The sequence below is a fragment of the Tasmannia lanceolata genome, unplaced genomic scaffold (genome assembly GCF_043159265.1).
Source record: "Tasmannia lanceolata isolate RefF3 unplaced genomic scaffold, GAP_Taslan_0.1 ptg000008l, whole genome shotgun sequence".
NCBI lineage: Eukaryota > Viridiplantae > Streptophyta > Magnoliopsida > Canellales > Winteraceae > Tasmannia > Tasmannia lanceolata.
Genome location: NW_027518685.1, coordinates 7604006 through 7625596, shown reverse-complemented (window position 1 = coordinate 7625596; position 21591 = coordinate 7604006). Strand labels below are relative to the sequence as shown.

At 37.0% G+C, this 21591-nt stretch overlaps 1 protein-coding gene across 1 annotated transcript; it reads left to right on the top strand.

The window, feature by feature from the left end:
- The first annotated feature begins 1831 nt into the window (after positions 1-1831).
- CCC1 (cation-chloride co-transporter 1) lies at positions 1832-21591 on the top strand. The gene is made up of 13 exons (XM_077387607.1): positions 1832-2147; positions 3716-3853; positions 4117-4195; positions 8796-8887; positions 9696-9810; positions 11162-11262; positions 13548-13609; positions 14085-14324; positions 14462-14576; positions 16278-16472; positions 18206-18606; positions 20053-20214; positions 20366-21591. The coding sequence occupies exons 1-13, from the start codon at positions 2002-2004 to the stop codon at positions 21454-21456; spliced, it is 2937 nt and encodes a 978-aa protein (XP_077243722.1). The 5' UTR covers positions 1832-2001; the 3' UTR covers positions 21457-21591.

The following is a 21591-nucleotide window of genomic DNA, read 5'->3' as shown; positions in this document are numbered from 1 at the left end:
TTAGATCAGAGGGTTAGAATCATCCTATGAGAATGATTTTTGGAGCACAACCTATTTACGTTGTGGCCCATCAAATGGATGGGGTGAAGTCATCCTAGAAGTGGTGACCGCCTTATTTAAGGGAAATGATGAATGCACCCCTTTTCATCACATGGGACACTCAAATGCACTATACTTGACAATCAAATCCGTTGAATCCTTCTGAAGTGAAGTACATCAGCCCCCCTCTGCAGTCATTGATTCACTGTTGCTAGGTGTCCCATGTGATGAAAAGGGGCGCATTTATCGTTTCCCTTATTTAATCATTTATAACAGGTTACACATGAAAGAAAAGGCACCTTAAAGCAGCGGTTTAATGCAAAGGGACCTTCAAATTCTGATTATATCCCTCTAAATAGGCCATAATCATATCAGTTACCTCTACATGAAAAAGCAAAAAAAAATTCTTTCCGGAAATGTTGTTTTCCCTGCAATTCAAACGGGATGGATGGAAAGATACAAGAACATGTGAGCGAAAATAGCAGGCCCGTCTCACGAAGGAGTACGTATTTCGTTTCCGTCATGGATGGTCTTTCAGTCATACTGTCAGGGACGCCCTAGCAAGATATGACACACCTCCAAAGGAGTAACCTTAGCGTAAAAGTGACTGTTAGTAAATAGCCTAACAACGTAGTTCTTTTATAAACTTTAAGTTTGTGTGTACATATTAATCTGAACAAAGCTACTCCGTTACTCTTCAAATTTAGTGTTCTTCTTCCCCGTCTTAACTAAGTTCTAGAAGGAGAGACCAAGTTTGCTTACAAGGTACCATTAAACACGTTTAATTGGATGTTAAGATTGTCCAGTGGCAAATGATATTTCCTCTCCTTCTCTAAGCATTTCCAGTTCCTTTCCCAAAAACCTCCATTTTGTTTGCCTTTTCCTGGATAAATAATTTTTCAGAGAAAGACAAACAGAGAGAGAGAGAGAGAGAGAGAGAGAGGGAGAGGGGGGGTTATGTCATCATCGGCGTGATTTTTGGGCCATTACGTATCTAACATGAGTCCTAATGGTATGGGTCAACCCATGGTGGAGTCCAGTACGTGAAACTAAGCTTGCCTCATTATTTTTAAAGAAAATGCTAAAGAAATAGTAGCTGTTTTGCTCTTTTCTTACAGCCACTATTGGGGCCCATTTGTGCCAAGTGTACGTTGATCTGACCATCGACTCCAAATCCGGTTTGTTGACATGGGCCACCTTGATCGGATGATTCTAGCCACTTGATCCATCAAGCTTTGCTATAGGCCCACAAGATCGACGGGCTTGATTGCACATACATATCCTCATGTGGGACCTAGAATTTCGTCATTAAGATTGATCCCAATAATAACTACCTCATTTAAGACTACTTATAATCATATTTAACTTACAAGACCATTTCCATATACGATTCAATGCAAATAACTTTTGCAAAATGGTGTATTACAGCCCATTTTCTAATGACTTATTTATGAAGAGGAAAAAGTAGATTGGGCCCACCTCATGCACCAAAAAGTATAGTCGGACCCACTCCTTTGGACGATCAAAACCATTCAATCGTTGATCCCTTCTCCATAGGAATAATCCTAACCCTCCGATTTATTTAGTACAAAATGGATGGCCCACTCTTCGGATTATTATGAAGGAATCACCTTTTCACTCATCTGTTTTCTGCCGCATAAAATTCACCGTAAGTTACCAATCCAAGGGTTGTGATTGTTTCTTTCCAAATCGAGGGGTACTATCGTAATTGTATAGACTCCAGATCTCACCCGTCTCTTTCCCCAAAACTTCAAATTGGGTCTCTTTCGTAGAAGCTCAGATTTTCCGTTGAAAAATATTTTATTCAGATTTACATCGTATGAAAAAACACCCCCTTTTTATTTCTCCCCTCCGACGATTTCTCCCTCGTCCTTTGAGATCTATAAAACCTCTCTCTCTTTCTCTCTATTCAAAACCTCTACTCAGATCGGAAAAGTATTCATGGATAATGGTGAAATCGAGAGTGCCGATGATGAATTTCCCTCTCAGAGAGGGAGACAATACCGCCCTGTTGTAGCTCACGATCGTCCCGTTATTCAGATGTCTTCAATTGAATCTGGATTGCCAAATCGCGAGAGCCCGAGCAAGTAAGATTTCTGAAATCTTTCCTTTTTTATGTATTTTTTTTTTTAGCTCTGAGTGATTATCTTCGGATTTGATAAGGACTCTGTATTTGTTTGAACTTCTGTTAGGGTTTTGGATTTTTTTTTTTTTTTTTGGTTTGATTTTTCTGTTGTTAATTTTCGAATTGTGAGTGGCTGATGAATTTAGGGATTTGGATTCGTTATCGTCATTTTTTTCGGATTGAGTTTTATTTGAATTAGATTTGTCTTATTACATAAAAAAAATCCAAATATAAGCAGAGAGATAGCAAACATGTGAGTAAGGCATGGGGACTGGAAAAACCCTAATTGATGCGTCTGTACAATTATATAATAATTTTTAAAAATATATTATTATTTTATATAAACATTATTTCATAGAGGCTATGATACAGAAAGATGTATCTAAGAATTTAAATACATGTTAAGTAGTAAAAAAATACAAGGTTCCTAATAGCCTTGTAGCATGCATCGATATGTTTTCTTGTTATGAATTGTGACCTTGATCATGATATCGTATCTTGATGCTTGGGAATTGTTATCAGCTATAGAATCTTAATTTACTGTGTAAAGATTCAAAAATATTTATTCTCCATTGTTCGATGCACGCCGTGAGTTTGACTGTTAGAGTGAAGTCTAAAACTATCATTTTCTTCTCCTTCTTATGATGGTTAAAATATTGCCTTTGTTGCCCACCTTTTCATGTGTTATAACATAGGCAGGTCCTCATATAGAATATGGAGATAATTATCTTTTATCATGCAAAATAGCTGTTCTAGTCCCCTTCCGGTTAGCAATGCTTCTGAAACAGTATCAGACTTTCAGCTACCATTTTTAGTTGAGCAGATGCTTTTTTTCCTGTTTGGTCAATAACCAAAGTTCATTCAAAGGGACAGCATCGACTACTTGTGTATAGGTAGACTTTGTTGTCATAAAAACACAGATGGTTTCTTACTGCTATTGTATCACCGATACAATTGACCTAATCGGGTTAGATGGATTATATCTTACCAAAATGTTTCATTATCAAGCTTCAAGCTTCATTTATATCACTGATTTTCTGACCCATTTGGCATGATGGAGCCCTTCTAAGCAATTTTTTAGAAGGAAATACTTGAATTTACATGATACATTTTTTGGAATTGCGATTGTTAACCATAGTACTCTAACTCTGCCTTGAAGATACTTTCATCATCTTTTGCGTGTTTGTCTACTGTCTGTTTACTGGAAATTTTATGATATTTCTATGCTAGGACACAAATCTCTAAAATAATTGAAGTAACTAATTTGGGCACCCGGATAGGGCTGTATGCACTTGGGATTCAACTTGCTCATCCCTTTAAATATTTTTTCTATTTTTTGTTTCTAAAGTCTAAACTATGTACATTTAACAATGATAATTTCATAGTAACATTTTAACACTAGTACATAGTGAATCATAACCAATCTTAAATGTACTGAATCCTTTCCATGACTATATCCTGGCAATATGGGGTTTAGGAATCACCCATACATGAAACAATAATCAATCTTAATGTTCATATATGTGCCAGGAAAAACAGTGTGATCCCACAATCAAACATGAGGACCAATGCAAATGATGATTCTCATACAGAATTTAGCGGATCCCAGGAAGAATCAAAGTTGGAGTTATTTGGTATCGCTCTTGTCAATATTTTGGGACTTAAGAGGTACTAAATTCACTTCCATCGAGGAATTCCCTTTTAACAATTTCTAGTGTTAAGGGTAAAACATCTAGTGTATTCATTTTTATCATTTTAAGTCTTTACCATTTCCTCTTTCTATGGAATCGCTTTGAATTTTCATGTTTAGCTTGACCAAGCATTGACCATTGCCTATTAGTATGAATGGTTAACTGCATGCACTTTTGTCGGCTAAACTTTTTAATTGCGGCAGGTTTTAAATAATGATTAATATCTTAGTCAAATTGCAGTATGACAGGGGAGCCTATCCCAGCAGTTTCTAGTCCTAGAGATGGGGAAGATGTTTCCATCACTCTTGGACAGCCCAAGGTACATTGCTTCTCTTAGCTTGTCGCTAACACTTCCATGAGTCTTTTTTGTCTGGGTTGCATAGAAATAATTATAGAAAACTATAATCTCACGGATGATTTTTCATGTAGATATGTTTCACGGACTGTGTATTGTAACCTATGCTTTTGCAGAATTATTGAATTAACTTCATTTTCCTTTTATAATTAAATTTTTTTAGGCTTGCAATTTATGCTGGTTAGGTTCACTTCTCATTGGTGATCACCAACAAATAAGAACTAAGAATCATGTAGCATGGGGCATAAACTTGATTGGCACAGCATCATTTCACAAATTGTATGAAAGCTAATTATAAGCCCTGAGCCTTCCTAAGTTGATTATTTATTTACAAGCCCCTGGTCTTAGATTTAGGGAGGGGGAGGGGGAGGGGGAGAGGGGGAGGGGCAGTAAAAGCCTAGGCCTGATCAATGCTATATGACCTATGATACTCGGATACTTCTAGAGGTCTAATGTATTGAATCCGACATGACAGGATACCTGAATACTTCACGAATTCTTCATGGATACTTCTTTTGGTCAAATAATTATCTTTTTCTAACATATGAATCTATTCCAATACATATCATGTTGTTTTGCACTTTTGCTTATTAGTGTCTTATATTTGCAATTATAACTTTGAGTATGTGTCTTACAAATGCTATTTTAAGTTTATTATTAATTTCATCGTCCAAGTTAAATCTAGTTAAGTGTTATAATATTTTATTTATAGATTTCTTGTATCTTATCTCATGGTACTGGTAAGACTACATGTTATGTCACATAGAAAATGAAGCTTGCTTTGACTAAGTGTGAAAGTGAAAATTGGAAAAACCTCTTCAGTGAAACCCTCAAGAGCTATCAAGAAACCTATAGACTTCCTTTAACGATTACGCATTTATGCATCTTATTGCGAGTAGACACACAGCATATCTTTATCTATGATGTATCACGAACAGGTATGAAGCATTTTTAATCCATACTTTTCCATTCTTTCCAAAATCTATTCTCCATGCCAAAATGTGAAATCCGGTTAGGGCCGTTCTGCTTAATAACTGTCATCGTACTCTTGGCTAGATTAATCTGTTGCCTTGCTTCCCACTAATTAACACCAACTTACACCTTGGGATTATGGTGTGATTCATTTGCTTACATATGTAAGATTCAAGATGTATAAAAATGCAAAAGGTGTGAGGCAAGGTATCCAAACCTCTGTGAGGCGAGGTGTAAGCATCATGGGACTAGTTTATATGCTAAATGGGCTTTCTACTTATATGTCTCCTGATATGGTTGTTTGCTAAGAAGAATTCATCTAACTTGACCTTGATTAGAGAATCATCACAACTCATGGCTTCTGTTTTTGTTTGAGAGGTTGTAAAGAAATCACAAAACCCTCTTCACATGAAGCACGGGCTTTGGAAAAGGGGAAATGTGAAAAACCCTCAAGTGGGTTGAATAAACTCCAAAGGTTTTTATTCTTTCCCACTTAACCCTAACTAAAGCATGGTGAGGATTAAAGGGACAGAAAAAACAGAGAGCATCATTTTCTAAATTTGAGGTTTTGGGGTTACCATCTTAATTGAGAGGCTTACACCTCACATGTGTCTCACCAGATGAGGCATATGCCGCATGAGCATTGTACATCTGCCATATTCCTTACAGGTGTTTTTGTATCCATTCCTTGTTTCAACGTCTATACTTGTTACTCGCATTGATTTAATGAGTTGTGGCATCAGCTTAGTTAATCTTTTCACATGCAGTCACAAATTATTCAAGTTTTTTCCCACAAATCATAGAGCTCTTAGGTTTGAATAAGTAGGATCTTTGCTCTGCTGACTCTCAAAGCTGATATTTTGCAACAATTATATAAGATTGTTAAATTTTCTGAGTCTGTTACCATCACTATGATCCCTGGAACTCTATTGCCGAAATGAGAAAAAATGATCATTCCTCGACATATTGTTTTTTTTTTTGAAATGGATTCCTCGACATATTGTTGATTTACAAGTTACTACAATTCTTCCCTTTTGTAACTGGCCTTACTTGCGACTACTTCTCGACTTAGATTTTTGGAATCTGACCTGCAGCAAACTTACCTATGAGTCTATTACCTGGCTACTATTTCTGTCTATACTGAAAATCATTTTGGCCCATTCTTTGACCCTTGAATTTACTAGTTGTTCCTTGATCCAAGCCATCTATGGATCTCTTACAGGTAATGATAGCTTGATTCTTAGTTATTAATTCCATTCTGTTCCGGACGGTATTCCTGCAACATTTTGCTCTGGAATGGAATTCAGAATTAATTTCAAAATGGAGCTTTCTGGCCAGAATTCCAGAAATTCTAGTCTGTTCCATCTGGATGCTAGTGTTCTGGATATCCTGTTTGGAACAGCCCATTCTAGAAAGAATCACAGACATTTCAGAAAATTTCTAGAATTTCTCTTTTGTGGTTTTTTTAAACTTTTTTTTCCAAAATTCTAGAATTTCCCATTTATGGGTTTTTTTTTTCCTGATGTTCCCCCTCAAATGTGATCATTTTTAGTTCATTGGAGGGGCATTTGATCTCATTTACCATTCCCATGAAACCCCCTTTTTTCTTGCATATGAAAATTTTCTAGTTTCTAAATATTACAAAAATACCCCCATTCTCGGCAAGCTTTACAGATGTGAGCCCAAAGGGCCCATATTATAATCTTAGCGGCCATAGGAATGTACATGGGGTAAATTTCAAGACAGACATATAACATTCATTGCATTCTACACCTAGTGGCAGCCTATTTTTCTCCATCGATGTTGTGATTCGAAGAAAATGATAGGATTAGAGCCGGGTAGATTCCTTTCACCTTCTTCATGAAATTTTTTCTAAAGGATTCATTTAGCCGACCCCAACTAGTTTGGGACAAAGGCTTTGTTGAGTTGGGTTGAGAATGTTGTGATTCGAAGGAGATACCCTATTTTTTGTTCATTCTACTATATTTTCCCAACTGAACTGTGATATTAATTAGGCCCATCAAGCGCCGGTTTCCTGTCTGCATACATTTGGTAGATGCTATAAGTAGTAAAATGTGTCTATTTGTTAATTTTGTAGAGATGTAATGGTTTGCTATATATTTTATATATTTTTTCAAATTTTGTAGCGTCTTTTACGAAATGGGACACATGAACGGACGGAACCCCGAAACGTTGTAGTCCAAGAGAAAAAAAGGAATGATTACCTAAACGGAATTGATAACTAAGGTTTGATGCATGACCCATGAAGACTTGGAAAATTGAAACAATTCGTTGTAGCAAATACAACCCTTAGAGATTTAGGAACGTTTTTAGATCCATTATGTGCAATTTATGAAAATATGCAAAAGCTAAGACCAATTGAGCATCTGCAATCATTCATTGTCCTTGTTTTTTTTTTATAAAAGAACTAATCCCTGTCCTTGTTGTAATATATTTTTGCTTATATTTTAATTATCATTTAAAAAACAAATGGAATATTGCAATAATCCAGCAACTTGTGATACTATGACTGTCATGGATACACCTTTCTCATCACAGTTGGAGTAGTTACGATAACTAATGATTAAAAGCTTGCCTTGTCAATCATTGACTTGACAGAGTTGAGCCGATTTTTTTTTGTTTATTTGGCTATAGAAAATACTATTTGTAAAGCTCATTACTTATTTTTGGCCTAACCAAATTGAATGGACTTATTTCGTCATTTTTTTTAGGAAATTGCCATTTTATACTAGAAAAATCTCAACTTGGGGATTCTAGCTGATATCCATGATAGTTAGACAAATCTGCAACATTGAATATTGGGAAGTTGCCCTATATATATTGGGGAGATGTACGAATTCTTAGGTACCTCAGTTTTGTAATTATCATTTCCAAACTTTTCAACACATCGCATGGCCCAATGTTCTTTAACTTCAATTTTTTATACATCTCAAGGGAACCTTTCTCTCTGGTCTCTGCAAAGAAACCATGGCTAATGATCAAATATGTTTATCAATGTGCTTCTCCATTTCATCAAGATATCCGCTTTCAAGTGAGGAACAAAATGAGATCAGATCTACTTCTATGATAAGAATCTCAACTTTTTTTTTTGAAAAACTGATAAGAATATTCTCATCCCACCCCCCACCCCCACAATTTTAATTTTTGGTTATTTTGACATATGTGCGGGTGATGTATGGACAAATTCTATGCTTGTCTGCTTTGTTGATGATGAGTTCATTTACTAAGTGAATGATATATTAGCATATTGATCATCATTATGAAGAGATTCCATCACTTTTCATTTATTATAACCTTTGTAAAGATGCAAAGTGATGAATTATGTAGGAACTTTTTTTATTGTGTAATTTTGGAGATATGCCTTTGCCCAAACAAAAATCACAAGGATGGGATCTTCCTATGTAATCATTATTCCTTTGTTGCACTTTTTTTTTAATGAGTAACTTGGAGAAATTCCTGTGCACAAACAAGAATCACAAGGAGGGGATCTTCCTATGTAATCATTATATTTTTGCTGCATTTTTGGAACTTCTGTTGCATCTTTACTGAATGAGCCTAATTTGTTCTGCAGCCAACTGGTGTTAAACTAGGGACAATGATGGGCGTATTTGTGCCGTGCTTACAAAACATATTGGGAATTATCTACTATATCCGATTTTCTTGGTACATACCATCGTTCTTCCTACAATTATTGTACTTATCCTTGCGATTTTCTTGATACCTATGCAAAGTGGTGATAAATATGATAGCTCTGTCTTGGCAATGCTGAGACCTGCCACAGTACGCGTGGTTCGTGTTATATAACATGGGGGCATACCAATGAATGAGCGCTATCATGGATCAATAACGGTTCAAAATTAATTCAATCAACATGAGAATAAAACAGTAAATCTTGTTATAAAGAAAGAATAAGAGGTGATCTAATAGAAATCTCAATAGGTTTGTTTGTGCAATTTATAGAGTAGAACTTGTGAATCTCAATAGTTCAACTGATCATGGAACTTGACTTTGATGCATAGGTGATTTATTGTTTATTAAAGTGATTGGTGTGCATGATTTGGTTGCTAGTACAACAAAAATATAATAATAGTCACAAGTTTCGAAATTAAATTCAACCCAAAACAATACCAAGTAGTACATACTTCAATAAATGACAAGGAGAGAATGATGAAGTGCTCTCTCAGGAGAAAAAAATAGAGAAATTGCCAAACTACTTGCATGCATTTTGATTTTTTCAATGGCTATAAAATCATTACAATGACCCAAAAATATAGGCCATATACTTGCCCTTTAGTGACTCTAAAATCGTCCTAGGCACTTTGTAATAGAAACTACCATAATTAAACCTTCCTACTTCAACTTAAGCCTCTTGAATTCAAAATAGAAACGTTAACAGCTTTGATCAGTATAAGATTAAAGCAATTGCTTTCATAAGTGATAATAGTTACTTTACTGAAAATATTTTTTGCAGGATTGTTGGAATGGCGGGTATAGGGGAGTCACTTCTGCTGGTTACCTTTTGTGGTTTGTGTACATTCTTAACTGGAATATCATTGAGTGCAATTGCAACTAATGGTGCAATGAAGGTACAAAGGCATTAAGTGAACATTTTTGACACTTTTTGTTTATACATTACATGTCGTCTTTGTTCCTTTTTTGGGCTGTTAAATGCTCAAATTTACACTAGCCAATTTAATGCTCAAATGTATAGCTTAGTAAAATAAGTTGTGAAATTGAGGGTAGATAAATTTTATGTAAAGTAAAAGTTATTTCTGGAGAGATGGAAAAAGCGAGTGTTCCAGCCAACTAGCTACATGTTACCCAAGCCAATTAAATGCTCAAATGTACAACTTAGTAAAATAAGTTGTAAAATAGGGTAGACAAATTTTATGTGGGGTAAAAGTTATTTCTGGAGAGATGTGAAAGGGTAGTGTTCCAGCCGACTTGCTACATGTCAGCGTTCCTTAAGGTCGGAGTCAGAAACTGTTCATAGGAACCTTGACAAGAGAAATTGTGAGAGCTTCTAACCTTCACAAGAGAAATTGTGTCTGTCTTGTCCATAGTCGCGCACACACAATGGGTCTGCCTCTAACAATATCTTATGTAGTATGAGTCTTTTTTACTCACCAAGACAGGGATAGATATAAAACCTGAGAAGGTTACTAGCAATCTTAAATAATACCATATAGAAGCTGTAATGTTCAAACGATACCAATGTAAACATAAATGTACATAATATAAGCATGCCTGAAGTTAATGTTGCTCCACTTTGACACATTGACATGTGGGTTAGAATGGTTAATTTGGCCGACTTCAATGGACCAACTGATACACATTGTGCCCAATTACTTGGGCACACTTTGTCAAATGGAAAGTATGGGTTTTTATGAAGAGTTAAACATGGTTGTGGAGGATGCTAGGGCCTGGTTTTATGTTTACATTACATAGAGAGTACACCAAGTAGACAGATTGGGAAAATAAGTTATCCATAATTGAATCTATTAGCCTTAGGTATGTAAACTATTGACATTTCACAAGTAGTAAAACATAAAACCAAGCCTAACTTGATTTGTTGGCAAACTGTTACTGCGGATTAGCCGCTAAGTCTTGTCTCTGCAATATGGCAGAAGCACATTGGGATTGTAAAGCATGTTTCCAATGTGGGAGTTTTTTGGATCTAGTTGATTACATGCTAATGTTCTAGGGAAAAACTTATATTCTGTGTTTATTTAGGTGGAACTGTGTGGAAGTTTCGTTTTAAAATATTAATATCCCTTGTCAGGATATGATGCAAATTTTTAGCGTTAGCATTACTATAGACTTCTTACTGATACAGTGATACGTGTTATATCTCTGACTTTACTATATGCTGTATGAGTGCACCAATAGATTTGGCAATTAAGCTTATCTCATTGATATTTTCTGACACATTTTCAGGGCGGTGGACCATATTATCTGATTGGTCGTGCCCTTGGTCCGGAGGTTGGCGTCAGCATTGGCTTATGCTTCTTCCTTGGGAATGCAGTTGCCGGGGCTATGTAAGTGTGTACTTTCATTTACTTGTAGTCCTAAGACGGTTGCACATAATTAATTACTGTATATTATTCTTAATGTTTGACTATTATAATTGAATACTTGTTCTTCACAGCTAGTTTTGTGAATTCGAGCAAACATTAGCGTAAAGAAAAATTGCCACTTAAAGTATGCAAATCCTAAACATGTCTCTGCAACCACAATGCTTCAGCAGTCTCTCCTTCTTTCTCTTCTTAGTTACTTGAGATACTCTTACCTTTCAACTGAAAATTGTAGTGGCTAATATTGGCAACTAAATTTATCCACCATATACTCAGAGGGTACCATCTCCTATTTACTTAGTTCATTCAGTCAGGACAAATTAACAAGTTCATGCAATTAATGAGCATCATCTTTGGTCACATGCACTTGTTAGCTCATATGAACTATAAAATAACGACAGTGAACATGCTATCCTGTCCTCCAATTTCTGGTTTAAAATAAAATGGAACATTATAGCTCAAAAACTGATGATATAACTTGTGGATTAGATTATTGGTGTGGTTCTGCTCACATGTTTATTACTCGATCTAACATCTGTTATTTTTACATAGTTGCCAGATATGGGAAGCCAATGCGGGAAGCGATGTGGGAAGCGAGAGGTCTAAAAGATAAAATCTTGGGAGAAAAAACACCGAGGAAGCAATGGGGAAAGTAAAGAGGAAACACATGAGAAGCATCATAGGAAGTGAATATAAAGTGTGTAGGAAACATCATTTTTTTCGGTAGGTAAGCTGGGATTGAATCTCCAACCTCCAAGTTGAAGAACAAAGCTTTGATCATTGATCTAGAGGCTCAATCCCTTGTAGGAAACCTCACTGGAAGTGAATGAAATGAACATACAAAGAGATAGGACTATCATAGGCCAGGGAGGAAGGGTTGGTGTAGTCGAGGGTTTACAAGTATTTAAAAAGGAATTCACATTTGATAAGAACTATAAGTTTTAGGGATTTATAGTTTTACAAGCTTGAAGTTTTATTCATATTGTAAAGTTTTTGAAAAAAATACCCTCCATTTTGGTAGGTAAGTTGTCTTGAAGCCACAACCGTGTTGTTGCCCACACAAAGGACCTTCCAACTGAAATGGATCACTCCATCACATAAGTTTTCTTTGAAACTTGAAATGCATTTTTAAGCTTTAAATACCCTTCTTTGGAATTACCAAATGGGTATTACAATGTTTCATGAGAACATTATCACCTAAATAGGAAGTCTGATGTGACAATTTTTTTTAATCTTCTTATATATATATATATATATATATATATTTATGTTTTTGGTATTACATGTATTTAATGGTTCAAAAGCTATTGTTTGCAAATGATCTAGAAATCACTTCGATTCTGAATTTTAATCCGTGGTTCAACAAATCAAGCACTTCTTGATTCAGCTTCCAGTTCCCTATTTGCAAAATGTGTATTTATTTGCTGTACATATATTTTAGATGTATGATCATATTTGGACTGTTTATATATGCTTTAGATATTATGACATAGTGCATAATTCACAACAATTACTTATAATACAACCATGCTATGTGTGCTTGATAATATACATCAGCATATTGTAAGAAATGTAGCGCGCGCACACACACACACACACACGCACGTATTGTAAGAAATGTAGCATATATATATATATATGTATGTATATGCTACATTTCTTACAATATGCACCCCCCCTCCCCACACACACACACACAGAGGCAGTCTATTGCTTATCATCAATTCAAAGATGTTCCCCTTTTACGAATTTTGGTGCTTTACTCTGAACTAGCAACTAAGAGAGAATATCGTTTATATTCATTGGAAGAATGTGTGTGAGACAAGGAATATAACAAGTATTAGTCAAAAAGTTACTTTTGGCTACTAAAGTTACTTTTGGCTACTACAGCATAAACTACAAATTAATATGTATTATCTACAACCTGCTTTATGTGTTTATATTGTTAGAGATTATATGGTGCCCGACCGTGAAGTAGCGTCAAGGTGGTACTTCAAAAGTACCACCCTTGATATTTAATCCAACAGCAGCCTCTTAAAAAGTGGGCAGCTGTTGGATCAAATATCAAGGGCGGTATCTTTTTGACGGTACTTGACGGTTGGGCATCATATGAAAACTCATATTGTTAAACCCTCAACACTCTTCCTTTATCATAAGAGCTCTGTTTTAACATAAACTTGCGACTTTGTAAGAAGTGTATGCTGCTGTTTAGCCTCTCTTACATGTCTTGGGTTTGTGTGTGGTTTCAGGTATGTCTTGGGAGCTGTAGAAACCTTCTTAGATGCAGTTCCTGGTGCTGGAATTTTTAAAGGTGATCATTCATCAAATTACACTACTTCCACTGTCTGCGAGACTTTATTTTTTGTATTTCTGTGTCCTGCTATATATTTCATACTGCGACAAGTCACTCATTGGAATAGTGGCATGGCTCTATGATGTCATAATGCAGTCCTGGGTACGATCCCTTATACGATGAACCATGATTTAGATTTTTGAAAGCTATAGTTTGCCAGACCGAGATAGTTTGAACAAAGTTCTGATATTAGTTTGAATTTTCTATTTTACTTTTTAAGTGGTCATGCATCATCCTTCTGAACATTTTGTTCTATTAAGTTTCATTGCGCCTGATATGTGTTTGTGTTCAATACTCCAGAAAAATGCCGATAAATCGTAGTAAGCCCTTTCAATTGTGATTTGCCAAGGTGTCCATTGAAATGCAATCTGTTTAAGTGTCAAAGTAAATTACTTCACCTGCTAAAAAAGTCCCTTCTGGTTTTCTCATGCAGAGAGTGCAACAAGCGTTAACGCCACATTATTACCGGGAGGAGTTAAAGAAACCATACTTAGTCCAAGTTTACATGACCTGCAAGTTTATGGGATCATTGTCATCATCCTTCTATGCTTTATTGTATTTGGTGGGGTGAAAATTATCAATAAAGTTGCACCTGCTTTCCTCATCCCTGTCCTATTTTCGTTGTTTTGCATATTTATTGGGATCTTTGCAGCGCCAAGACATAATGCTTCACGTAAGTTTTGAATAATTATTTTTCTTTCCACTTCCATTTATACGCTTGCTATTTGTTTTCATTACCAGTATTCTACATATTATTTAGCCAGCTAGACTGTACAAGTGACTATCTTCAATTTGCAATCCCTGGCACAGCTGGAATCACGGGGCTAAGATTGCATACATTCAAAGATAACTGGAGTTCAAAATACCAATTTACTAACAATGCTGGGATACCCGACCCTGAAGGATCAATTTATTGGAACTTTAAGTAAGCCATTGCTAATACTGGATGCTATTGTAGTATTGTACATTTCCCATATTTTAGTTTCTGATCTTGTTGACAGTTTTTGTGCTTATTCTACAACACTTTTTATTTGTGTGCTAAGTTGGGAAAAGAAATCTATATCATAGTGATGAGATATTTAGTCAGTGGGGGACTTCTAATTTTCTTACAGTATAATGTTTAGTCTAGTGCAATTATTGAAGTATCAGACCTTGTGCAAGCAGCTGACCTCTAGGACTCTCTTGTTGACCGAGCCTGCTGACACACTCCGTTAATTAACTGCTTTCATCATGAAGCTCTTTGGAACAGTTTTCTAAGTTTACCGTTAGAGCCTGAGAGAGAGACTTGTCCCACTGCCTTTGCTCGGACTGCTGGAGCCGAAACTGCTTCTAATCCAATTTGACTGGCGGCCCTTCGGAACTATTAGTCGAGTTAAGTACTTGAAGTTCAGAGCAGCTGCGACAATACTAGGACAACTGTTGATAAGCACCACTTTGTGTTCTGTCAGAATTCACAAGAGGCAATACCTAAATCTCTGAAGTTAATATTTTCAATCTGATAAATAACAACAACTTTATTTAAAAGAAAATAATTGTACCTACAAGATGGGAAGTCTACCCACTCTACCAAACTGATAAAGTATGCCTTCCCTAGCTAAGGTATCCCCCTATCTTGTGAAGAAAACACACCTATTCCATTGATTAAATCCCTTATTTGATTGATCATGTATGCTAACCTCCATGATCATGGACTCATCCCTGATGCCCTAGAATCAGCATACCTGAGTCACTTTCACAAGATAGTTGAATGGATTTGCAGGGTCCCAAATGAATTGGCTTATTAAAAAAAGAGCCTTGTTCTTTGGAAGATCTATCTCGTGTCTGGTACTGCGTGGTTCCAACGACACGAAAACTTTGTTATAAATTACTCCTTTTCCTTATCGGGATCGGGACTAACAAGAATGGTTGGGACAACAAACATCCATTTCGTTTGCACCTTTTTGTAACCAATCCTTAACCCTTCCATTAGTGCTGGAGCCTCTACCTCATTTTAGGTCTTTGATCCTTAAAGGGCCCAAAACACCAACTTTTCTTTTCTCTATAGTTTTGAAATACTCCTCTTCTGAATGCTTAGTCTAACTAATTCAATTTACACAGTCTCTACCTTAAAACACATTGGTTGCTTTTTTTTAAAAGTTTTTGTAGGGCTTAATTGTTATTTTTACTCAGGATACCCAAATTTGTACAAATTATTCACTACAATCACCTGCTTGTCATAGCTAATGTGATGCAGGTAGATTATAGTCACTTTTTTGTGCCATTAAAAAAAAAGATTATAGTCACCTTTTGTATTTATACTAAATCAATTGTAGAATTTAGTCATTTACCGACACATGTAATTACAAGAGGCAATACTCGACGCTGTCGAACTGTGTAATTTCTTTTTGGATGTTTTATTTGGTGAATGCATGTTGAGATTCAATCTTACTTCAAAATTGGTAAGAATGAAAATTGTTTCTGGAATGAAGCATTTAAATAAATGAAGATTATAGCTGCAATTTGGATCTGGGAGGGATGCACTTTGATGCATATCAGAATATTATTTTCAAAGGTCTTGTTTCACGGATGAATGTAGTAACTTATTTCTTTGTGTTTTTCTAACATTTAGATTGTTCACTGTTCTCAGTGCATTGGTAGGTCTCTTCTTTCCAGCTGTAACGGGAATTATGGCGGGATCAAATCGTTCTGCATCATTAAAAGACACTCAGCGTTCGATACCCATTGGAACATTGGCTGCAACTCTCACAACTACTTTTCTATATTTAATTTCTGTATTATTATTTGGAGCTGTTGCTACCAGAGAGGAGCTTTTGACAAACAGGTAACCACATGTTTTGTATGCGACATTTATTGTTCTACTTCTTATGTTATTAGAATCCGTGTTAACTACTGGGCAATTCTTATCTTACTAGTGGCCACATTAGCTTCCTTATGCCTTTGCCAATGCATGGAAGGTTCCCCACAGTTTTAAGCTTCAAGCATCTGATATTTGAGAACTCAGAAACTAGATGTTTGATGGTGCTTTCTGCTTTACTCTTGCCCTACCTACTAATGAAAAGGCTGTGTTGTCGATGATTGGCTAAATCATGATAAATTGGTGATAAATTGTGGTTGTTGTTTTGTAATGCCAATATAATGAGAAGAAAATTGGCAAGTGCCAAGACCTCAAGATTCTGATCATTATTTTTGCTGATTAATTATCAGTATTTGCTTACATTTCTGAACCAAGGGCAGATCCCGTTTGTTTTTCAGTAAATATTATGATCGCCTTGGAAGAGTAATTTTGAAGACTCGGCTTTGACACAGAGTGTGGCTTGGCTGAGTCAATAGAAGTTTTCCAAGTTTGATAAATGCAAAAGGTAAAATTCAACTAGCCAGATGCCAATCACATCCATGACCTTTCTCATTGGCCCCAAATGAGCTAGGCATATTTGATTGCCGTCCACTTTTGGTCAATCACTTCGTGGGTCCATGCGATTGACATCCACCTCAGCTGTCGCTTCCTGTACCGCTTGGCTAGGTTTTGGTTTGGTCAGTTAGTCTTTGAACATTGTGAAAGAGTACTTGAATTGCTTGGCATACCATAGCCTTAATTGGATGCATAACACACCCGTTGGACGCACAATTGACAGGTGTGGAACCTTATTGCCTGTATCTATTATCCTTGAGGCTTGCACATTCTTTACTGGTGGATGTATGACATGGGTGGGTAGTGGTTAGAATTCCTTATAGTATCCTAAATTCGGTTCTCTTTCACTGTACTCGGGCTTTTTATTCAAATATTCCTTGGAATAATTAAAAGAAAAGGGAATCATGTTAGTAAAAACCATACTGGGCTATATTGGGGAGTACAATATTGAAAGGCTGCCTAAACGAAAACCTCATAAGCATGCTGATATTCTTGATATATTATCTTATTGAAGTGTTTTCCATTTCATACCATCATGTATCTCTTCTTGAAGTGTTTCCCAGATCATACCATCATTCATATGCATATGCATATGGTCTGTGCATACTGTATGTCTATGAATGTGCAACTCATATCTGCTTCCTCAAAGAAAACCTTAGAAGCAAGCTGGTATTTTTGATATATTATCTTCTTAAAGTGTTCACCTTCATTCATATGCATATGCATATGGTGTTTGCATATTGTATGTCTCCATGGGTGTGCAGGTCATATTTCATCATATGATGTTTCCCATGTCATGCTTCTTCATGCCATGCCTGAATGTAATCAACGTAATAACAGCGTGAATGCCTTTATCAGGAGTTCTAAGATAGGTCTTTTTATTAGTTGGTTTACTTTTGTTTTCAACTAGTTGATTGTAGAACAGAATTCCCAATTTCTCATGACTTAAATCACCTGGAAGTTACAATACTATTTTTTGGTAATGGGATGGTAAGGCCTTGTGGAAGGGGACTTTTTTGTCATTTAAAGTAGGTGAATAAAAATATTTATTTTGGAGATTTGATGGAACAAGTATAATACATATTCCAACTATCCAAAATTTGTATTCAGATATTTGAACTTGTGAAAAATTAACTCCTATGCAGGCTACTTACTGCTGCTGTGGCTTGGCCTATTCCTGCAATCATTTATGCTGGGATTATTCTCTCCACTTTAGGTGCAGCACTCCAGAGTCTGACGGGGGCACCACGCCTGCTAGCAGCAATAGCCAATGATGACATCCTTCCGATTCTGAAATATTTTAAGGTTGCGGATGGGGGCGAGCCATATCTTGCAACACTATTCACAGCCTTCCTCTGCATTGGGTGTGTCGTGATCGGGAATATTGACCTTATTACACCAACCATAACCATGTTTTTCCTTATGTGTTATGCGGGTGTGAACTTATCTTGTTTCCTTCTGGACCTTCTGGACGCTCCAAGCTGGCGCCCTCGATGGAAATTTCACCATTGGAGCCTCTCACTTCTTGGAGCATCACTTTGTATTGGTATGCTGCCTTTATTTCTCTAGTCATTTAATTTAGAACTTTGCATGCTCTGTTTCTCATGCATTATTCAGACCACAGGCATTGCATGATGACTGGCCTAATTAACTTATTAAAGACCAATGTTTACCAACTAGAAAGATTACCATTAACTAAGTATCTTTTTAATTAAGTATTAAAACCACGTTTGGCTTCCATTTTGAATTGTGCTTTATACACACACACACACACACACACACACAGAGAGAGAGAGAGAGAGAGAGAGAGAGAGAGAGAGAGAGAGAGAGAGAGAGAGAGAGGAAATGGTTTCTGCGCTCGAGTGCAGATTAGCTTATCTGTGCTCGAGCACAGAAACAAGGGCGGGGCCACATTTTTGATGGGATCCAAAGCATTCATTTAATGAGCCCTTGCATGGATAGGGTGTCCACCAAAAATCAGCTCCATTGGATCACCTTAGGGTGTCCATTTGTGGGGCAAAAAATGGACCGATTTGTGGACAAACAGTATCTGTCCATTTTTGGCCCCACAAATGGACACCCTATGGTGATCCAATGGAGCTGATTTTTGGTAGACGCCCCATTCATGATGGGGCCTTCCAAATGAATGGTTTGGATCACCCCCCACCCTATGGTAAATTCTTATCGCTTTGGAAATTTAGCGAAGTGTGCTTCCTATAGCTTCCTCTTAATTAAGGGTAAGCTTCCTTTTTAGGTGATTATTTTTTCCTGAAGGAGTGTTTTCTAGTTTTGATAATGTTGAAGGTATTTAAAACTACAAAACTTAAGTTTCAAATAAAAATTATGTGAATCTTTTTCAAAAAAAAAAAAAACATGAAAAAGATTCACATTAAATTTACTTGAATGGAACACGTAAAACTGTAGATATACGCTTCTTGTTTGCTTCTAATGAAACTTATCACATGCTTCATGTTGACTTTTCATGACGCTTCCCACATGTTTCCTCTTAAAGCTTTTTGCTACCTTTAGTTTCTCTTTTCTAGGTCCCTTGCTTCCCATTCCAGCAACTATGGTATTTATGATCGGATATTTGTCAAATTTCTAATTGTAGAGCAATGTTACAATTCAAACCATATGCCTGCAATGTTACAACCTAACAGTCAATCACTTGTGCACCATATGAATCCTTTTTGTGCTGATGAGAATTGAAGTTACTGCAGAAACTGATATAAAACCATTTGGGGTTTGAAAGTGTATATATTAATTGGTCTTTTCATTCTTTACTTATCATTGCCCTCGTCATGTTGCAGATAAAATTTGTGGTAGAACAATAAGATTATATCTATTTGAAACCTTCCATGGTGGTAATGGATTTTCTATTATATTTGTGTATGTGTATGCTATACGCACATCTGTATCAGTCTATCAAAATGCTACTCTGTAAATGTCTTCTTTATACCGTTTTGAACTGCTGCTTTTGTGTTTGGTGCAGTGATCATGCTTCTGATCTCTTGGTCATTCACTGTTGTGGCATTGGCTCTTGCTAGCCTTATATACTATTATGTGTGTATAAAAGGGAAGGCTGGGGATTGGGGTGATGGCTTCAAGAGCGCATATTTCCAATTGGCATTGCGAAGTTTAAGATCATTAGGAGGTATGTACACGATGAACCTCAGATTTTTTGCGTTTAGTGAATATAGTCTCTGATTGCACGCTTGTTTTCATGCTCTCTTTGAAATATACTTGTTTTCGATATGCTCATATTTGCTTGCTGCCATTGGTAATTAAGCTCGCTCTCCTTGCAGCAAACCAAGTCCACCCTAAGAACTGGTACCCCATCCCTCTTATCTTCTGCCGGCCCTGGGGGAAGCTCCCAGAGAATGTTCCCTGCCATCCAAAGCTCGCTGACTTTGCCAACTGCATGAAGAAGAAAGGCCGTGGCATGTCCATCTTTGTTTCCATCCTCGATGGTGATTACTACGAATGTGCCGAGGATGCCAAGACAGCCTGTCACCAGCTCAGCACCTACATTGATTACAAGCGTTGTGAGGGAGTCGCTGAAATTGTCGTGGCCCCTTCCATGGCCGAAGGCTTCCGTGGCATCGTCCAGACCATGGGCCTCGGCAACCTCAAGCCCAACATTGTTGTGATGCGTTATCCAGAGATCTGGCGCCGAGAAAACCTTACTGAGATTCCCTCCACCTTTGTCAGCATAATCAATGATTGCATAGTTGCGAACAAGGCAGTTGTAATTGTCAAGGGTCTTGACGAGTGGCCTGGCGAATACCAAAAACAATACGGCACCATCGATCTCTATTGGATTGTGAGGGATGGTGGCCTTATGCTCCTCTTATCCCAGCTCTTACTCACAAAAGAGAGCTTTGAGAGCTGTAAAATCCAAGTCTTTTGCATCGCAGAAGAGGATGTGGAAGCTGAGGACCTAAAGGCCGATGTGAAGAAATTCCTTTACGATCTCCGAATGCAGGCCGAGGTGATCGTTGTAACAATGAAATCATGGGAGGCACACGTGGAGGGTGGACAACCACAGGATGACTCTTTGGAGGCGTTCACAAGTGCCCAAAGGCGAATTGCCACTTACCTAGTCGAGATGAAGGAGAGGGCTTCAAGAGAAGGGCAGCCATTAATGGCAGATGGGAAGCCCGTGGTGGTGAATGAACAGCAGGTGGACAAGTTCCTCTACACAATGTTGAAGCTAAATTCGACTATACTCAGGCACTCACGAATGGCCTCAGTGGTGTTCGTAAGCCTCCCACCACCGCCAATCGACCACCCGTCATATTTCTACATGGAGTATATGGACCTTTTGGTTGAAAACGTGCCACGTATGTTGATCGTTAGGGGATACAGGAGAGATGTTGTTACCCTGTTCACATAGTTTCCAGAGATTGTACTTTATTGCATTTTTTTTCCTCTCTTTTTCCTTTCGCGGTTATTCACCCTTATTTTTGTTCATATTCTTTTTACTTCTCTCTCCTCCTTTTTTTATTGCTTGTTAGCTTGTTAGATCATA

Bases quoted from the DNA above. Each gene is read 5' to 3' on its own strand.
- CCC1 (XM_077387607.1), top strand. From the start codon at position 2,002: ATGGATAATGGTGAAATCGAGAGTGCCGATGATGAATTTCCCTCTCAG. The intron at 11,263-13,547 runs GTAAGTGTGTAC...GTGTGGTTTCAG, and splicing joins AATGCAGTTGCCGGGGCTAT to GTATGTCTTGGGAGCTGTAG. The intron at 14,325-14,461 runs GTAAGTTTTGAA...TCCCTGGCACAG, and splicing joins GCCAAGACATAATGCTTCAC to CTGGAATCACGGGGCTAAGA.